Genomic DNA, 20,000 nt, shown 5'->3' with positions numbered 1-20,000 from the left:
TCAGCACAGGGATGATGGGAACCCCTCATAATGGGCACAGCAGGTGTACAGACCCGGGAACTCAGCACAGGGATGGTGGGAACCCCTCATAATGGGCACAGCGGGTGTACAGACCCGGGAACTCAGCACAGGGATGGTGGGAACCACACATAATGGGCACATCGGGTGTACAGACCCGGGAACTCAGCACAGGGATGGTGGGAACCCCTCATAATGGGCACAGCGGGTGTACAGACCCGGGAACTCAGCACAGGGATGGTGGGAACCCCTCATAATGGGCACAGCGGGTGTACAGACCCGGGAACTCAGCACAGGGATGGTGGGAACCACACATAATGGGCACAGCGGGTGTACAGACCCGGGAACTCAGCACAGGGATGGTGGGAACCACACATAATGGGCACACCGGGTGTACAGACCCGGGAACTCAGCACAGGGATGGTGGGAACCCCTCATAATGGGCACATCGGGTGTACAGACCCGGGAACTCAGCACAGGGATAGTGGGAACCCCTCATAATGGGCACAGCGGGTGTACAGACCGGGGAACTCAGCACAGGGATGGTGGGAACTCCTCATAATGGGCACAGCGGGTGTACAGACCCGAGAACTCAGCACAGGGATGGTGGGAACCCCTCATAATGGGCACAGCGGGTGTACAGACCCGGGAACTCGGCACAGGGATGGTGGGAACCCCTCATAATGGGCACAGCGGGTGTACAGACCCGGGAACTCAGCACAGGGATGGTGGGAACCCCTCATAATGGGCACAGCGGGTGTACAGACCTGGGAACTCAGCACAGGGATGGTGGGAACCCCTCATAATGGGCACAGCGGGTGTACAGACCCGGGAACTCAGCACATGGATGGTGGGAACCCCTCATAATGGGCACAGCGGGTGTACAGACCCGGGAACTCAGCACAGGGATGGTGGGAACCCCTCATAATGGGCACAGCGGGTGTACAGACCCGGGAACTCAGCACAGGGATGGTGGGAAAACTCCTTATTAGAAATGTTTTAATTGTTGACCCTCGACTTCCTGTCCTGGTGACAACCAAACCCCCCCATCCCATTTCTTGTATCCGTTGTCACAGGAACAGGAAGTGGAGGAAAATGTCCCTATAGGGGGGGGGGGACAAATCCAGTAATAAAGCATTGACAGAAATGTCAACCTTTCTCCACGCTACCCCTCCCCCCCCCCCAAAGAAAAAGGGAGGGGGCTGGAGTGAGAATTTGGCGATTTGATATCTTTTTATTTGAAATCTATAATTGTTGCTTCAGGTTCAGAGAATGAAATAGACAGCACTGATTTTCCTCTGCCGATTACTCAGCAAGGGCAGCCTGGCTCTTGTTCCAATGCCCTTTACAACACACTGTGACCTTGTTTGGGAATTTTTGCTTTATAACACATTTTTGGCACGGCTCAGCCTTGTCAGTGGCTGAAAGTCGCCTCGCTAAGTGTGACATTTGAGTCGCAGAGCGCGGTCTGACGCCGTCACCGCGTAGCGATTTTCCCCTCCTGGAATACCAGCCCCCCCCCTCCCCCCCATGGTGTTATTCCCTGACCTTTAACATCTCCTCGTGTATGGAGAAGTGCCCGTAGGAGCTGAAGTAGGCGGAGTCCTCGCTCTCATCCAGATCGGCGATGGCCCCGGAGGAAGAAGAAGAACCACATCCGACATCTGCGTTCATCACAAAATCCTGCGCAAGTTCTCTGTAATCAATTTCAAAAGATACCCCTGAGACGAGATCGGTGAACCGAGAAAATAGAAAAGAGGACGAGAGGCGGAGGGGGGGGGGGGGGGGGGGGGGGAGTGCGGACCTGGGCTGTGCTGCCCTCTACTGGCCACATGGAGCGCTGCTACTACACTGACAACGTCAAACTATCAGTCCATTGAAGTAGAATTACATCCTCAACCTAGTCTTAAAAATGTCCCCTCCCCCCTCCGAACACCTATGCTGACTTACCTGTATACGAAATGTATACACTATATTACCAAAAGTATTGGGACGCCTGCCTTAACACGCACATGACCTTTAATGCCATCCCAGTCTTAGTCCGGAGGGTTCAATATGGAGTTGGCCCCGCCCTTTGCAGCTATAACAGCTTCAACTCTTCTGGGAAGGATGTCCACAAGGCTTAGGAGGGTGTCTATGACAATATCCGGGCGCCAGGTCGCAATTGCGACAAGAAATTGTGACCTGGCGCCCGCCGGTAATTGAGGCCGCCGTAATCGCGCGGTGGGGGAGCACAGAGGCACAGGATCCTGTGTCTCCGTGCACCCCCCGCCGTGCGATCGCAGCGGGCCTGTGAAGGCCGGTAATGGAGGCCGCGGCTTTGCGGCCTTGTGAAGTCCCAAGCTCTTCCTTCTGTGAGCTGGCTCCATCTGGTGGTGGCCGTTGGCATTACAATTTAAAACAGCAATTCGTGTGTCGTTTTTCACTATTTTCACTGCCATCTTCTTCCCTCTAATTAGAACCCCCAAACATTATATATATTTTTTATTCTAACACCCTAGAGAATAAAATGGCGGTCATTTCAATACTTTCTGTCACGCCGTATTTGCGCAGCGGTCTTACAAACGCACTTTTTGGGGAAAAAAATACACTTTTTTTTAATTAAAAAAATAAGACAACAGAAAGTTATCCAATTTTTTTTTAAGATTGTGAAAGATAATGTTACCACGAGTAAATTGATACCCAACATGTCACGCTTCAAAATTGCGTCCGCTCGTGGAATGCCGACAAACTTTTACCCTTTAAAATCTTCATAGGCGACGTTTAAAAAATTATACAGGTTGCATGTTTTGAGCTACAGAGGAGGTCTAGAGCTAGAATTATTGCACTCGCTCTAACGATCGCGGCGATACCTCACATGTGTGGTTTACATATGCGGGCGCTGCTCACGTATGTGTTCGCTTCTGCGCGCAAGCTCGTCGGGATAGGGTGCGTTTTCTGGCTCCTAACTTTTTTTAGCTGGCTCCTAGATTCCAAGCAAATTTGTCAAACCCTGGTCTATGGGGATGTTTGACCATTCTTCCAGAGAGGCATTTGTAAGCCAACTTAATATTGAACCCTACGGACTGGGATGCCATTAAATTTCATGTGCGTGTAAAGGCAGGCGTCCCAAGCCCTTAGCCCCTCATTGTGCCCCATCCTCCCACAGTGCCACCCAGCAGTGCCCCACAACCTGCTGCAGAGCCTTTAATGCCCCATTGTGCCCTCAACCTCCAGAAGCACATTTGTGAGCCAACTCAATATTGAACCCTACAGTCCAAGATTTGGATGCCAAGCTTGTGTGCATGTAAAGGAAGAAGAAATTGGAAAAAAAAAAAAAAAAAAGGGAAGGAAGTGCAATGAATGGGAAAGGCGAAAAGGGGAAGAGGAAAGGAAGAAGAAAGGGGAAGGGCAATGAATGAGAAGGAAAGGAATAAAAAGGGGAGGGGGGGAAGGAAAGGAAGAAGAAAGGGAAAATAAAAAGGAAAAGTGCAATGAATGGGAAGGAAAGGAGAAAAGGGGGAGGAGGGAGAAAGGTGGGGAAGGAAGAAGAAAAAGGGAAAGAAGTTCAATGAATGGGAAAGAAAGGAGAAAAGGGAAGGTGGGAGAAGGATGGGGGAGGAAAGGGAGAAGAGGGAGAAGGGCTGGGGGGGGGGGGGAGGAAGAAGAAAGTGAAAAGAAAGGGAAGGAAGTGCAATGAATAGGAATGAAGGGAGAAAAGGGGAGGAGGGGGAAGGAGGAAAGGAAGAAGAAAAGGGAAGGGCAATGAATGGGAAGGAAAGGAAGAAGAAAGGGAAAATAAATAGGAAAAAAAGTGCAATGAATGGGAAGGAAAGGAGAAAAGGGGGAGGAGGGAGAAGGATGGGGGAGGAAAGGAAGAAGAGGGAGAAGGGCTGGGCGGGGGGGAAAGAAAGTGAAAAGAAAGGGAAGGAAGTGCAATGAATGGGAAGGAAGAGGGAAAAGGGGAGGAGGGGAAGGAGGAAAGGAAGAAGAAAAAGGGAAGGGCAATTAATGTGAAGGAAAAAAGAAAAAAAGGGGAGGAGGGAAGGAAGGGCAATGAATGCGAAGGAAAGGCGAAAAGGGGAGGAAGGAGTAGGGTGGATGGAAGAAGAAAAGGGAAGGAAGTGCAATGAGTGGGAAGGAAATTAAATGAATGGGAAGGAGGGTTGGGGGAGGGGAAGGAAGAAGAAAGTGAAAAAAGGGAAGGAAGTGCAATGAATGGGAAGGAAAGGAGAAAGGGGGAAGAGTAAAAGAAGGAGGGGCAATGAATGAGAAGGAAGGGAAAAAGGGGGAGGAGGGAGAAGGATGGGGGAGGAAAGGAAGAGGAAAGGGAAGGAAGTGCAATGAATGGAAAGGAAGGGAGAAAAGGGGAGGAAGAAGAAAAGAGAAGGAAGTGCACTGAATTGGAAGGAAAATAAATGAATATGAAGGGAAAGGAGAAAAGGGAAGGAGGGAGAAGGATGGGGGAGGAAAGGAAGAAGAGGGAGAAAGGCTGGGGGGGGGGGGGGGGAAAGTGAAAAGAAAGGGAAGGAAGTGCAATGAATGGGAAGGAAATGAGAAAAGGGGAGGAGGGGAAGGAAGAAATGAAGAAGAAAAGGGAAGGGCAATGAATGTGAAAGAAAAGGAGAAAAGGGGAGGAGGGAAGGAAGGGCAATGAATGGGAAGGAAAGGAGAAAAGGGGAGGAGGGAAGGAAGGGCAATGAATGGGAAGGAAAGGAGAAAAGGGGAGGAGGGAAGGAAGGGCAATGAATGGGAAGGAAAGGCGAAAAGGGGAGGAGGGAGAAGGGTGGAAGGAAAAAGAAAAGGGAAGGAAGTGCAATGAGTGGGAAGGAAATTAAATGAATGGGAAGGGAAAGGAGAAAAGGGAAGGAGGGAGAAGGATGTGGGAAGAAAGGAAGAAGAGGGAGAAGGGTTGGGGGGATTAAGAAGATAGTGAAAAGAAAGGGAAGGAAGTGCAATAAATGGGAAGGAAAGGAGAAAAGGGAAGGAGGGGAAGGAGGAAAGGAAAATAATTTAGAAAAAAGGGATAGAAAGGAAAGGGGGAAAAAAGAAGGAAGGCAAGGAATGGGAAAGAAATGGACAGAAAAAGGAAAAAGAACCAGAAAAGAAGGAAGGGGAGAACAAAGGAAATAAGAGAGGGAAGCCGGATTCTAACATCTAAATCTGAAATGCTTACATTACTGATATGTAATAGATCATCCATTAAACATGACAGGTCCCCTTTACCACATTTCTTCCATTTCAGGGAAATCTTCCTCTGAACACAAACCTCATTTTCTGAAGCTCTTCCAGAGCGTTGGCCAATCTCTCCTCGGCTGCCTGCGCCCGGCTCTCGGCCTCCCGGAGTCGGAGGTGTGCGGAGGGTTCGGCGTTTGTGTCCGGAGCCCCGCCGCTGTCACAGTCCATGTTCTCCACATCTATCAGGAGAGAAACAAAACATCAAAAACACAACAATTGGACCCCCAGACCCTCCTCTGCCCTGCAAAGCATCAGATCAAAACAAGATCCGTTTTCATATTGGTTTTGGCGTTTTCCGGTGATCTCTATCTGGCACAATTCACAGTTTTTGGATCCCACAAAGTCAAGAAAATGACACCTCGGCTCCCTCACCGTACTGCAACAGCAAGTCATCCTCAACCACCGGCTTGAAGAACTCGTCCCGATCCCAAGGCTTCGCGCTGCCGATGTTCTGCAGACTGTCGGCTGTACAGTTCTGAGAAGATGAGGAAAGATCCGGATGGAAAAATGTTACAAAAATGAATTCATTTCCCGGATACTTCCAATTGTAACAATGTAACTCACACAGGTCAACATTCATCATTAACCCCTTCCCACCAGATATATGCGCACAAGGGTCAGCACAGAGGTCCAAAAAACGACAGTATGGTATAGATCTGAAAATGTATCAATCCTGATGTACTGACTCATTACTTCAGGCACAAAAATGCCAGGATAGAACAAATACCCTCCAAATGCCCCCTTTTTGGAAAGTAGACAGTCCAAGGTATTTAGTAAGAGGCACGGCGAGTTTTTGGAAGTTGTATTTTTTTTTGGAAAATGAAAACAATGCAGGGCTCGTCAAAATCCGCACGCGCCGTCGCGGGTCCACCGATCGCACGGAGGCACAGTGTGCCCACGTGCGCCCCCACCTCCCCCGCCGCGCGATAGCGGTGGGCCCGCCACGGCCAGTAATTGAGGCCGCGGCTTTGTGAAGTGCCAATCTTCCTTCTGTGACCTGCGCCATCTGGTGGTGGCCGTTGGCATTACAAGTAAAAGCATGTGTAATGTGTAATTTTTCACTGCCATCTCCTTCCCTCTAATTAGAACCCCCAAACATTTTATATATTTTTTATTCTAACACCCTAGAGCAGGGGTCTCTATACTTTTCAAGCAAAGGGCCAGTTTACTGTTTTTTCAGACTTAAGGGGAGCCAGATTCTGACCAGTGGGGGTAGAAAATTCCCCAGGGCCGAGCATCAGTGAAAATTAACATGGCCCCAGTGCTGGTGGGCAGTAGGAGGAGGAACAGTGCTCCATCATTGCTATTAGTGGAATAAATAGAGCCCCATTGTTGGTGTCATTGGGAGGAATAGTGCCTCATATAGTTGGGAGCAATACTGCCCCAAGGGCCGGATGAAGGCTAGCAAAGGGCCACATCTGGCCCTCGGGCCGCAGTTTGGAGACCCCTACCCTAGAGAATAAAATGGCGATCGTTGCAATACTTTGTCGCGCCGTATTTGCGCAGCGGCCTTACAAGCGCACTTTTTTGGGGAAAAAATACACTTTTTTTAAATAAAAAATAAGACAACAGTAAAGTTATCCCAAATTTTTTTTATATTGTGAAAGATGATGTTACGCCGAGTAAATTGATACCCAACGTGTCACGCTTCATAATTGCGTCCGCTCGTGGAATGCCGACAAACTTTTCCCCTTTAAAATCTCCATAGGCGACGTTTAAAAAAATTCTACAGGTTGCATGTTTTGAGTTACAGAGGAGGTCTAGGGCTATAGCATTTTTTGCTGTGAAACTGACAATTGTCCCAAAAATGTGTCAAAATTGTCTGAAGTGTCCGCCATAATGTCGCAGTCACGAAAAAAAAACGCTGATCGCCGCCATTAGTAGTAAAAAAAAAAAAAATTATTAATAAAAATGCAATAAAACTATCTCCTATTTTGTAAACGCTATAAATTTTGCGCAAACCAATCGATAAATGCTTATTGCGATTTTTTTTTACCAAAAATATGTAGAAGAATACGTATCGGCCTAAACTGAGGAAAAAAAAAAAATTTTTATACATTTTTGGGGATATTTATTATAGCAAAAAGTCAAAAATATTGAATTTTTTTTCTAAATTGTCGCTCTATTTATGTTTATAGCGCAAAAAAAAAATAAAAAACGCAGAGGTGATCAAATACCACCAAAAGAAAGCTCTATTTGTGGGGGAAAAAAGGACGCCAATTTTGTTTGGGAGCCACGTCGCACGACCGCACAATTGTCAGTTAAATCGACGCAGTGCCGAATCGCAAAAAGCGGCCAGGTCCTTTACCTGCCTAAACGTCTGGGTCTTAAGTGGTTAAAATGCTAATCGAATTCATTACTTTTTTTTTTATATGCGTTTTCCGGATATTTTTGTCGCCATTCCGTCTCTTACCGTTAAAATGAACCGACCAATAAAATTACAGACTGATCATTTTTTTTGTCAGTGGGGAAAACATACAAAATCAGCAGGGGGGTCAAATACCTTTTTCCACTGAAACCATTGTTTCTGAACGAAAAACGACTCATTCAATGTTTACTATTGTGATTGGCCACAGTTACAAATGGGCTGCGATTGGCTCTGACTATACCATGTGATGCCTGTGACCAATCACAATAATAAACAATGGGGTAGATTCAGGTAGCAATTGCGTCTGCGTAACCATAGTTACGCAGCGCAACTGCTTACTTGCGCCGGCGTTTCGAATGCTCCCGATTCAGGAACCTCGTTACGCCGACTGTAGCCTAAGAAATGACTGGCATAAGGCTCCTTATGCCATCGTATCTTAGGCTGCATTCTTACGATGGCCGCTAGGTGGCGTTCCCGTAGTGGTCAGCGTATAGTATGCAAATTGCATACTAACGCCGATTCACAACCCTACGTACGCAGTTTACGTCGTTTCCGTTCGCCGGGTTCCGCGTAAGGCTGCCCCTGCTATTAGCAGGGGCAGCCAATGCTACGTATACCCGCCGTTCCCGCGTCGCGAATTTAAAATTTAACGTCGTTTGCGTAAGTGAATCGTGAATGGCGCTGGACGCCATTTACGTTCACTTTGAAGCAAATGACGTCCTTGCGACGTCATTTGCCGCAATGCACGTCGGGAAAGTTTCCCGACGGAGCATGCGCACTACGCTCGGCGCGGGAACGCGCCTAATTTAAATGATCCACGCCCCCTACGGGATCATTTAAATGACGCGCGCTTACGCCGGGCAGTTTTCCGGAGCGCTCGCGCAAATTACGGAGCACCTTTTTTCTATTGTGTTTTGTTTATAGATTGGTCACCATTATACCTATCCATGGGTTTTGGCACGGTTTATATATTTATATTCTCGTTTTGTATATATATCACCTGACTTGCAATTCATACTGTGAGTGTTATAATTGCACTTTTTTATTCACATTTGTGTGCGTCTTTATCAGTGCACACCTTTTTTTGATACACCTGACTAAGGTCAACTTTATTGCAATAGCGCCCCCTATCACCCAAATATTCACTGAATCAAGAGATTTATTTATTCTCTTTTTTTTCTAGGGGAGCAGCTTTTTGACCTATTTGTATTTTATCCCACATTTTTAGTTTAAAATTATTTTGGCGCGGAAATCACTTTCTTACGTAGCGCAGGTAATTTACGGAGGCGCAGCGGCAAAACGGTACGCTGCGCCTCCGTAAGAAAAGCGCAAAGCTACCTGAATCTGGCCCAATGAATGGCTCGGACCGGATAATAAATACTCACCACGGATCGGACGAAATTAATGAACTTTATGTAGCCGTAGAAGTCCAGACCTGCAACAGAGAACAAAGATTCCAATGAACATTCCGCGGACTGATAGATGGACGTCTATGGAAAACGGAAGCATCAATGGGAACACAATAAGAGGGGGGGGGGGGGTTCACTTTTTTTCTCTCCTGTCACAGGCGATCGGTGGGTTCCCGGACATGAATAATTGGCCTGGAACCGATGATCGACATGTGCTGGGGGCCACTGACAGCACAGCCGGGTGCAGCTGGCCCCGCACTTGCGGTCGGCAAGGGGTTAAATGCGCCACAATCCACGTAGCGTTATTTATTGTGGGTCCCGATCACCTCTATGCAGGAATATCCCACAACCCATCCCCCGCTATAGAGCGGACCGTACCACCCATCCCCCGCTATAGAGCGGACCGTACCACCCATCCCCCGCTATAGAGCGGACCGTACCACCCATCCCCCGCTATAGAGCGGGCCGTACCACCCATCCCCCGCTATAGAGCGTACCGTGTGCGGACATGAACTGCCCGATGTTGAAGTGATGAAGCTCCTGGCAATGACGGAAAGTCTCCTCTGGGGAATGGAAAATCCTGAGATATACAAGAGAAGAGCATTATTTAGGGTACAATTATAGAGGGTCTCAGGGGTCCCCCCCCCCCCCGGACACCCCCAGAGGGCAGCACAATAGTAGCACGTTCTCACACCTCAACACCCAAAAATGTTGATCCTTCTGCATTCTTTACAGTGTACAACATTGGTGTCAGAGGACGCAATTATAACCCCCGACATTGGAGTCAGTCTAGAAGTCACCCGAGTCCCTAAAACCAATGCCCCCCCCCCCCCCCTGTGGCTGATATGTAATCACAGCAGGGGGGATGGATTCACTGCACTGGCCCCCTGGGATATCATAAAGTACTGGGGGGGGGGATCTCAGCCAGTATCGGAGGGAAGGGGGGGTATCAGCCAGTATCGGAGGGAGGGGGGGTATCAGCCAGTATCGGGGGGGGGGGTCTCAGCCAGTATCGGGGGGGGGGGGTCTCAGCCAGTATCGGGGGGGGGGTCTCAGCCAGTATCGGGGGGGGGGGTCTCAGCCAGTATCGGGGGGGGGGTCTCAGCCAGTATTGGGGGGGGGGTCTCAGCCAGTATTGGGGGGGGGGTCTCAGCCAGTATTGGGGGGGGGGGGGTCTCAGCCAGTATTGGGGGGGGGTCTCAGCCAGTATTGGGGGGGGGGGGGGTCTCAGCCAGTATTGGGGGGGGGTCTCAGCCAGTATTGGGGGGGGGGTCTCAGCCAGTATTGGGGGGGGGGTCTCAGCCAGTATTGGGGGGGGGTCTCAGCCAGTATTGGGGGGGGTCTCAGCCAGTATTGGGGGGGGTCTCAGCCAGTATTGGGGGGGGTCTCAGCCAGTATTGGGGGGGGGCTCAGCCAGTATTGGGGGGGGGCTCAGCCAGTATTGGGGGGGGTCTCAGCCAGTATTGGGGGGGGTCTCAGCCAGTATTGGGGGGGGGGGTCTCAGCCAGTATTGGGGGGGGGTCTCAGCCAGTATTGGGGGGGGGGTCTCAGCCAGTATTGGGGGGGGTCTCAGCCAGTATTGGGGGGGGTCTCAGCCAGTATTGGGGGGGGGTCTCAGCCAGTATTGGGGGGGGGGGTCTCAGCCAGTATTGGGGGGGGGGTCTCAGCCAGTATTGGGGGGGTCTCAGCCAGTATTGGGGGGGGGGGTCTCAGCCAGTATTGGGGGGGGGGTCTCAGCCAGTATTGGGGGGGGGGTCTCAGCCAGTATTGGGGGGGGGTCTCAGCCAGTATTGGGGGGGGGGTCTCAGCCAGTATTGGGGGGGGGGTCTCAGCCAGTATTGGGGGGGGGTCTCAGACAGTATTGGGGGGGGGGTCTCAGACAGTATTGGGGGGGGGGGTCTCAGACAGTATTGGGGGGGGGGTCTCAGCCAGTATTGGGGGGGGTCTCAGACAGTATTGGGGGGGGGTCTCAGACAGTATTGGGGGGGGGTCTCAGACAGTATTGGGGGGGGGGGCCTCAGCCAGTATTGGGGGGGGGGTCTCAGCCAGTATTGGGGGGGGGTCTCAGCCAGTATTGGGGGGGGGTCTCAGCCAGTATTGGGGGGGGTATCAGCCAGTATCGGAGGGAAGGGGGGGTATCAGCCAATATCGGGGGGGAATGGGGGGGGGGTCTCAGCCAGTATCGGGGGGGGGGGGTCTCAGCCAGTATCGGGGGGGGTCTCAGCCAGTATCGGGGGGGGTCTCAGCCAGTATCGGGGGGGGTCTCAGCCAGTATTGGGGGGGGGGTCTCAGCCAGTATTGGGGGGGGGTCTCAGCCAGTATTGGGGGGGGGGTCTCAGCCAGTATTGGGGGGGGGGGTCTCAGCCAGTATTGGGGGGGGTCTCAGCCAGTATTGGGGGGGGGGGTCTCAGCCAGTATTGGGGGGGGGTCTCAGCCAGTATTGGGGGGGGTCTCAGCCAGTATTGGGGGGGGGGGTCTCAGCCAGTATTGGGGGGGGTCTCAGCCAGTATTGGGGGGGGGTCTCAGCCAGTATTGGGGGGGGGTCTCAGCCAGTATTGGGGGGGGGTCTCAGCCAGTATTGGGGGGGGGGTCTCAGCCAGTATTGGGGGGGGGGTCTCCGCCAGTATTGGGGGGGGGGTCTCAGCCAGTATTGGGGGGGGGTCTCAGCCAGTATTGGGGGGGGGTCTCAGCCAGTATTGGGGGGGGTCTCAGCAGTATTGGGGGGGTCTCAGCCAGTATTGGGGGGAGGGGTCTCAGCCAGTATTGGGGGGGGGGTCTCAGCCAGTATTGGGGGGGGGGTCTCAGCCAGTATTGGGGGGGGGGGGTCTCAGCCAGTATTGGGGGGGGGTCTCAGCCAGTATTGGGGGGGGGTCTCAGCCAGTATTGGGGGGGGGTCTCAGCCAGTATTGGGGGGGGGTCTCAGCCAGTATTGGGGGGGGGTCTCAGCCAGTATTGGGGGGGGGTCTCAGCCAGTATTGGGGGGGGGTCTCAGCCAGTATTGGGGGGGGGTCTCAGCCAGTACTGGGGGGGGGGGTCTCAGCCAGTACTGGGGGGGGGGGGTCTCAGCCAGTACTGGGGGGGGGGGGTCTCAGCCAGTATTGGGGGGGGTCTCAGCCAGTATTGGGGGGGGGTCTCAGCCAGTATTGGGGGGGGGTCTCAGCCAGTACTGGGGGGGGGTCTCAGCCAGTACTGGGGGGGGGTCTCAGCCAGTACTGGGGGGGGGTCTCAGCCAGTACTGGGGGGGGGGTCTCAGCCAGTACTGGGGGGGGGGCTCAGCCAGTACTGGGGGGGGGTCTCAGCCAGTACTGGGGGGGGGGGGCTCAGCCAGTACTGGGGGGGGGGGGATTGTACCTCTCACAGAAGAGGCAGCGCACGTCTTGCTGCAGTCCCGAGTCATCGTCATCCCAGGCGGCGTCATCCCCGTATTCATCCTCACAGTCATCCAGTTCTGGAGCGTCATCCGAATCTTCCCCGTCTGCAACGGATAACAAAAAAGGTTCATTTCCTCCCACCGGTCGGGGGAGGGGCTACGGGATTTTTATTGCCATCTGTGTCCCCTACTGGGGAGACTTCCTGCCAGGACAGGAAGTGATGAAAATTAACTGCTATGGAGACACTAAAGATGCATTATCCCCACGGGTCCGCTGATCCCGTGGGGACGCACTCACGGAGAAGAAGACCAGATCTCGAACGCACCGCCGGCGGCACGCTCGCGACCCACGGCTGGGATCTTTGTGCCGAGCCGTGCCATTCTGCGGACATATTTAGTCGTGCGGCGGTCCTCAAGCAGTTAACCACTTAACCCCCGGACCATATTGCTGCCCAAAGACCAGAGCACTTTTTGCGATTCGGCGCTGCGTCGCTTTAACTGACAATTGCGCGGTCGTGCGACGTTGGTGGTATTTGATCACCTCTGCGTTTTTTAGTTTTTGCGCTATAAACAAAAATAGAGCGACAATTTTGAAAAAAAATTATATTTTTTACTTTTTTCTATAATAAATATCCCCCAAAAATATAAAAAAAAAAACATTTTTTTTCCCTCAGTTTAGGCCGATACGTATTCTTCTACATATTTTTCATAAAAAAAATAAAAAAATTGCAATAAACGTTTATTGATTGGTTTGTGCAAAAGTTATAGCGTTTACAAAATAGGGGATATTTTTAAGGCATTTTAATTTTTTTTTATTTTTTTTACTAACAATGGCGGCAATTCAGCGATTTTTTTTTCGGTACTGTGACATTATGGCGGACACTTCGGACACTTTTTACACATTTTTGGGACCATTGGCATTTTTATAGCGATCAGTGCTATAAAAATGCATTGGATTACAATAAAAATGCCACTGGCAGTGAAGGGGTTAACACTAGGGGGCGGGGAAGGGGTTATGTGTGTTCCCTGGGTGTGTTCTAACTGTAGGGGGGGTGGACTCACTAGGGGAAATGACTGATCGCTGTCATACATTGTATGAACAGAAGATCAGCATTTCTCTCCCTGACAGGACCAGGAGCTGTGTGTTTACTCACACAGCTCCCGGTCCTCGCTCTGTAACGAGCAATTGGTGTGCACGGCGGTGATCGCGCCCCCCGGGCACACGCACGGGAGTCGGGGGCGAGCGGGGGGCACGCGCATCCCTAGTGGCCTGCGCGAGAGCCGACGTTATATTACGTGCTCTCGCACAGGGGAGCCAACTTGCCGCCGTAAAACAACGGTGGGCGGTCGGCAAGCAGTTAATCTAGTCCAGTGCCGACCCTGACCTCCCTGCGGGGCCCTAAGCAAAATGACATGAGAAGCGGGGGGGGGATGGGGGGGGGGCGCTGCAGACAGTGACATGTCACATTAAAGATTAAAGTTGGGAAGCGGGGGGGAGGGGGTGTTCTGCTGTCAGAAGTTACATCTTACATCCCATGCAGCCAGCGAGTTGAGAAGCGGCGGGGGGGGGGGGGGGTGCTGACTTCTTATTACGTCTTCTCCCATGCAGCCAGCGAGTTGAGAAGCGGGGTGAGGGGGGGTGCTGACTTCTTATTACGTCTTCTCCCATGCAGCCAGCGAGTTGAGAAGCGGGGTGAGGGGGGGTGCTGACTTCTTATTACGTCTTCTCCCATGCAGCCAGCGAGTTGAGAAGCGGGGTGAGGGGGGGTGCCGACTTCTTATTACCTCTTCTCCCATGCAGCCAGCGAGTTGAGAAGCAGGGGGGGGGGGGTGCTGACTTCTTATTACGTCTTCTCCCATGCAGCCAGCGAGTTGAGAAGCGGGGTGAGGGGGGGTGCCGACTTCTTATTACCTCTTCTCCCATGCAGCCAATGAGTTGAGAAGCAGGGGGGGGTGCTGACTTCTTATTACCTCTTCTCCCATGCAGCCAGCGAGTTGAGAAGCGGGGTGAGGGGCCGTAAAATGACTTCTCACCAGGCGGAGCCTCTAGTAATTTGGGGGGCCCCTCCGCAGCGTTGCGGGGCCCCAAGCGGCTTGCCTAGCGAGCCTATAAGGCGGATCGGCCCCCGATCTAGACTCACCTGGTTTACAAACCCTTTAAGCGTTTAATGTATTTTTTTTTCCCCCCCAAACAAATTGCGTTTGAAAAAACGATGCGCAAATGCGGCGCGACATAAAATTCTTGCAACGATCGCCATTTTATTCTCTGGGGTCTCTGCTAATGTAATGTTCGGGGGTCCCAAGTAGTTTTCTATCAAAATATATATATATATAAAAAAAAGTGCCATATAAAAGGTCTGATCAGCAAGTGGAACGCAGAGCTCAGGTGACTTCCATCGTCCAATCAAAAGCGTGCAAAATGCTGTGTGTCATTTTATCCTCCTTGCAGCTGATTGGACATTATCTGTAGAGTGACCCCTCAGCACACTGATCCCCCCCCCCTGTACAGCGATCACACCCGGGATATAGAACCGACCCCCCCCGCACACAGAGGGACTACAAATCCCAGCACAGCGCCGCATCACTCACGTGTCTCCCTGCGCTGCGCCATCTTGCCGGTGACAGTCTGCGGCCCCGCCCATCAACATCCGGCCTGCGAGAGCCGAGGGCACGCCCACTGAGTACACATTAGGCGGGGGAGAGAACGCGTCCCTCGGTTGCCATGGAGACTTTCCATCGGAGAGATGCAATGTAATCCGCTGCGAGAGACGTGACTCCGCCCACTCCGTATTAGGCAATTCAGTGTTCAGCGAGCGCCACCTGCTGGTCCCTGGCGGTGTAACCACAGAGAAAAATCACTTCCAGTATATGGAACATTCTCGTATAATTGTCCTTAGATTTACCAAAATCATACACTATGAGGTCACACCGGGATTTTTTTTGGGGGGGGGGGGGCACAATCACAGCAGGATCGCACTGCGCATTTTAAGGTGCTATTGAAATAAACGACACCTGAACGCGTCGATTGGGCGATTTTGACATTTTCACACCGCGTTTTTGAAAAAATGGTGGAGCGGAATTGCGGCGATTCCGTGAAAGTGTTTACTTTCACAGAATCGCCGCAATTCCGCTCCACCATTTTTTCAAAAACGCGATGTGAAGAAAATGTCAAAATCGCCCAATCAACGCGTTCAGGTGTCGTTCATTTCAATAGTGCTCCATTGTTGGTGTCAGTGGAAAGAATAGTGTCCCATCATTGGTGTCAGTGGGAGGAATAGTGTCCCATCATTGGTGTCAGTGGGAGGAATAGTGTCCCATCATTGGTGCCAGTGGGAGGAATAGTGTCCCATCATTGGTGTCAGTGGGAGGAATAGTGTCCCATCATTGGTGTCAGTGGGAGGAATAGTGTCCCATCATTGGTGTCAGTGGGAGGAATAGTGTCCCATCATTGGTGTCAGTGGGAGGAATAGTGTCCCATCATTGGTGTCAGTGGGAGGAATAGTGTCCCATCATTGGTGTCAGTGGGAGGAATAGTGTCCCATCATTGGTGTCAGTGGGAGGAATAGTGTCCCATCATTGGTGTCAGTGGGAGGAATAGTGCCCCATCATTGGTGCCAGTGGGAGGAATAGTGTCCCATCATTGGTGTCAGTGGGAGGAATAGTGCCCCATCATTGGTGTCAGTGGGAGGGATAGTGTCCCATCATTGGTGTCAGTGGGAGGAATAGTGTCCCATCATTGGTGTCAGTGGGAGGAATAGTGTCCCATCATTGGTATCAGTGGGAGGAATAGTGTCCCATCATTGGTGTCAGTGGGAGGAATAGTGCCCCATTGTTGGGATCAGTGGGAGGAATAGTGTCCCATCATTGGTGTCAGTGGGAGGAATAGTGTCCCATCATTGGTGTCAGTGATAGGAATAGTGCCCCATCATTGGTGTCAGTGGGAGGAATAGTGTCCCATCATTGGTGTCAGTGGGAGGAATAGTGCCTCTTTCTTGGTGTCAGTGGGAGGAATAGTGCCCCATTGTTGGGGTCAGTGGGAGGAATAGTGCCCCATCATTGGTGTCAGTGGGAGGAATAGTGCCCCATTGTTGGTGTCAGTGGGAGGAATAGTGTCCCATCATTGGTGCCAGTGGGAGGAATAGTGTCCCATCATTGGTGTCAGTGGGAGGAATAGTGTCCCATCTTTGGTGTCAGTGGGAGGAATAGTGTCCCATCATTGGTGTCAGTGGGAGGGATAGTGTCCCATCATTGGTGTCAGTGGGAGGAATAGTGTCTCATCATTGGTGTCAGTGGGAGGAATAGTGTCCCATCATTGGTATCAGTGGGAGGAATAGTGTCCCATCATTGGTGTCAGTGGGAGGAATAGTGTCCCATCATTGGTGTCAGTGGGAGGAATAGTGTCCCATCATTGGTGTCAGTGGGAGGAATGGTGCCCCATTGTTGGGGTCAGTTGGGGTCCGGATGAAGGCTAGCAAAGGGGGGTAACTCTAAACTGAGGGCCTGCAGACAATTTAGGGCGCCAAAGTGCGTTGTTGTCGTTTCACAAGCGCACACCCAATTTGTAAAGCTTGACCCGTTTGGGATCTATTTACTCGGTGCAACCTCATCTTTTCTATTTCACCTGGAAAATTGGGTGACGGGTTGTGTTTGTGCGCCCTAACATTAACTTTAGTGTACTTTTCTTTTTTTTACTGGAAATTTGCGCTTGATAAACCGTTACGCGCCAACATTGTGTGTTAGAACTACCGCCATTTTATTCTCCGGGGTCTCTGCTTCTAGAGAATAATTGGGGGTTTTAACTAAACTTCAGACCTAAATTCTTTTTTTTTTTTTTTTTCCAGTACCTCAATCTGGAATCGCTGTGGATTTACCCTATTCACAGTGCTAATGGCTGGCCTCATCACCATGGCGCCACCCCCCGCCCTCACACTTGGTCATCAACTTTGGAACTTACCAGTTCACCATACCAACATGTGCTTTCAGCACATGTCCCAGCTAGGCCCCATTTCCAGGGGCACCTTCTATATACTTTCACATACCCAAGATCCCTCCCTTTATGTCTGCCTTTGGGCTGCCACATGGGACCCCCTATTGGTGATCCACGCCTCCCTCCCTTGCGGGGCTTCTATAGACATGCTTCTGACGAAGCGGCCATTGCCGCAAAACTAGTCGAGCTCAAGCTCTATATTGTGACCTTCAACCCACAAAAATTTCCCCTTCTTGGGACTATTTTATTGGTGTTATGTATGGTCCTCACCATTTTAATTTCCTCATTTTGTTTTTGATTTTGTCTTTAATAAAAATTATGTGTTTCATTTTCAATTGTATCCATATTATTTATCTGCACCAGTACCGCAACAGTTCCATTGGCCCACCCCCTTTTTCTTGGGTCTATGGTTGGGGACCTTAGACCCAACTACTCTATATTTAAATCCCGGGATGATGGTACATTCTTCATAATATTTATTCCATAACTACCCAGAGGCTATACTCTATTCATACACACACATAGTATATATACATACATATACACATAGATAGATATACTGTATACAAACTGAAAAAGATCTCCCCATATATTTCTGAATAGATGAACTCCTGTATCACCGGCTCCCACTAGTGGCCAAAATCCGGTATTGCTTTCTGAATGTCTCAAAATATCACATTTTGGCCACCAGATGGCGCTGGTGATACAGGAGTCAAAGTGGTTTTAAACCTCGGAAATATGAACAACGCACATCTCTTTGTATCAGGGGTCTCCAAACGTTCTAAACAAAGACTTTGGGGGGGGGGGACAGGGGGGGGGACAGGTCTGTCTGCATGAGTGGGAAATGCCTTGGCATCAATGGGAGTAAACAATGCCTCATCATTGGTGCCAGTGGGAGGAATAGTGTCCCATCATTGGTGTCAGTGGGAGGAATAGTGTCCCATCATTGGTGCCAGTGGGAGGAATAGTGTCCCATCATTGGTGTCAGTGGGAGGAATAGTGTCCCATCATTGGTGTCAGTGGGAGGAATAGTGTCCCATCATTGGTGCCAGTGGGAGGAATAGTGTCCCATCATTGGTGCCAGTGGGAGGAATAGTGTCCCATCATTGGTGTCAGTGGGAGGGATAGTGTCCCATCATTGGTGTCAGTGGGAGGAATAGTGTCCCATCATTGGTGCCAGTGGGAGGAATGGTGTCCCATCATTGGTGTCAGTGGGAGGAATAGTGTCCCATCATTGGTGTCAGTGGGAGGAATAGTGTCCCATCATTGGTGTCAGTGGGAGGAATAGTTGCACTTGTCTCAATACAGAGCACTAAGTGTCATTTCTATCTGCTGCCTCTGCTGTCAGCATAAGTCCCTTCTGACACCAGGAGAAAAAAGGTGACAGGGGAGGGAGCTCCAGGCACACAGCCTGTGATTGACAGCCTCAGCTCTGTTCCCATGTGCTGTGGAAGGGTGTGGGGTGTCCCTTCCCTCCAATCAGCTCTCACTGAGCTCCGCAGAGTGTAACTTATGCTCCCCATCTCCCGTTTTCTGAAAGCTCAGACAAGCTGTATACATTCTGTACAGAAGAGAAGACTGCAGATAAACAGGTACAACTTATTAAAGATGATTTGTTTCATCTCTCTGCATCACCAGAGGCAATTAACTTCATTGGGTGTATTGTTGGGTTTACAAATCACTTTAATCATTTAACCACTTAAGGACCGCCTAACGCCGATATACGTCGGCAGAATGGCACGTACAGGTACGTCCTGTAATAGAACCCAGCCGTGGGTCGCAGGCGCGCGCTCGCGACCCAGTCCGAAGCTCCGTGGCCGCGGGACTCGGGGATCCGATCACCGCTGGAGTCCCGTGATCTGTCCTCGGAGCTGAAGAACGGGGAGAGGTGTGTGTAAACACAGCTTCCCCGTTCTTCACTGTGGCGCCGTCATTGATCGTGTGATCCCTTTTATAGGAAACCACAATCAATGACGTCACACCTACAGCCACACCCCCCTACAGTTAGAAACACAAATGAGGTCACACACAACTCCTTCAGCTCCCTCCTTGTGGTTAACTCCCAAACTGCAATTGTCATTTTCACAGTAATCAGTGCATTTTTATAGCATTTTTTTACTGTGAAAATGACATCGGTCCCAAAAATGTGTCAAAATTGTCCGAAGTGTCCGCCATAATGTCGCAGTCACGAAAAAAATCGCTGATCGCCGCCATTAGTAGTAAAAAAAAAAAAAAGAATTAATAAAAATGTAATAAAACTATCCCCTATTTTGTAAACGCTATAAATTTTGCGCAAACCAATCGATAAACGCTTATTGCGATTTTTTTTTACCAAAAATATGTAGAAGAATACGTATCGGCCTAAACTGAGGAAAAAAATAGTTTAATATATGTTTTTTGGGGGATATTTATTATATCAAAAAGTAAAAAATATTGCATTTTTTTCAAAATTGTCGCTGTATTTTTGTTTATAGCGCTAAAAATAAAAACCGCCGAGGTGATCAAATACCACCAAAGAAAGCTCTATTTGTGGGGAAAAAAGGACGCCAATTTTGTTTGGGAGCCACGTCGCACGACCACGCAATTGTCAGTTAAAGCGACGCAGTGCCGAATCGCAAAAAGGGCGCCATG

The 20,000-nt window shown here is 50.5% G+C and overlaps 1 protein-coding gene across 1 annotated transcript in view; it reads right to left on the bottom strand.

The window, feature by feature from the left end:
* Positions 1-15,077, bottom strand: part of PRMT3 (protein arginine methyltransferase 3) — a gene marked incomplete at its 3' end in the record, with an annotated part of 54,560 nt that extends 39,483 nt beyond the window's left edge. Inside the window, 7 exon segments of the mRNA XM_040334760.1 lie at positions 1,567-1,714; positions 5,267-5,414; positions 5,608-5,710; positions 8,989-9,038; positions 9,510-9,592; positions 12,364-12,487; positions 14,972-15,077. Of these exon segments, the coding sequence (XP_040190694.1) occupies positions 1,567-1,714; positions 5,267-5,414; positions 5,608-5,710; positions 8,989-9,038; positions 9,510-9,592; positions 12,364-12,487; positions 14,972-14,993 (678 nt within the window).
* Positions 15,078-20,000: the final 4,923 nt, after the last annotated feature.

This window comes from Rana temporaria, unplaced genomic scaffold (assembly GCF_905171775.1).
Source record: "Rana temporaria unplaced genomic scaffold, aRanTem1.1, whole genome shotgun sequence".
Lineage (NCBI taxonomy): Eukaryota > Metazoa > Chordata > Amphibia > Anura > Ranidae > Rana > Rana temporaria.
This window is presented reverse-complemented; position numbering and strand designations above follow the sequence as displayed.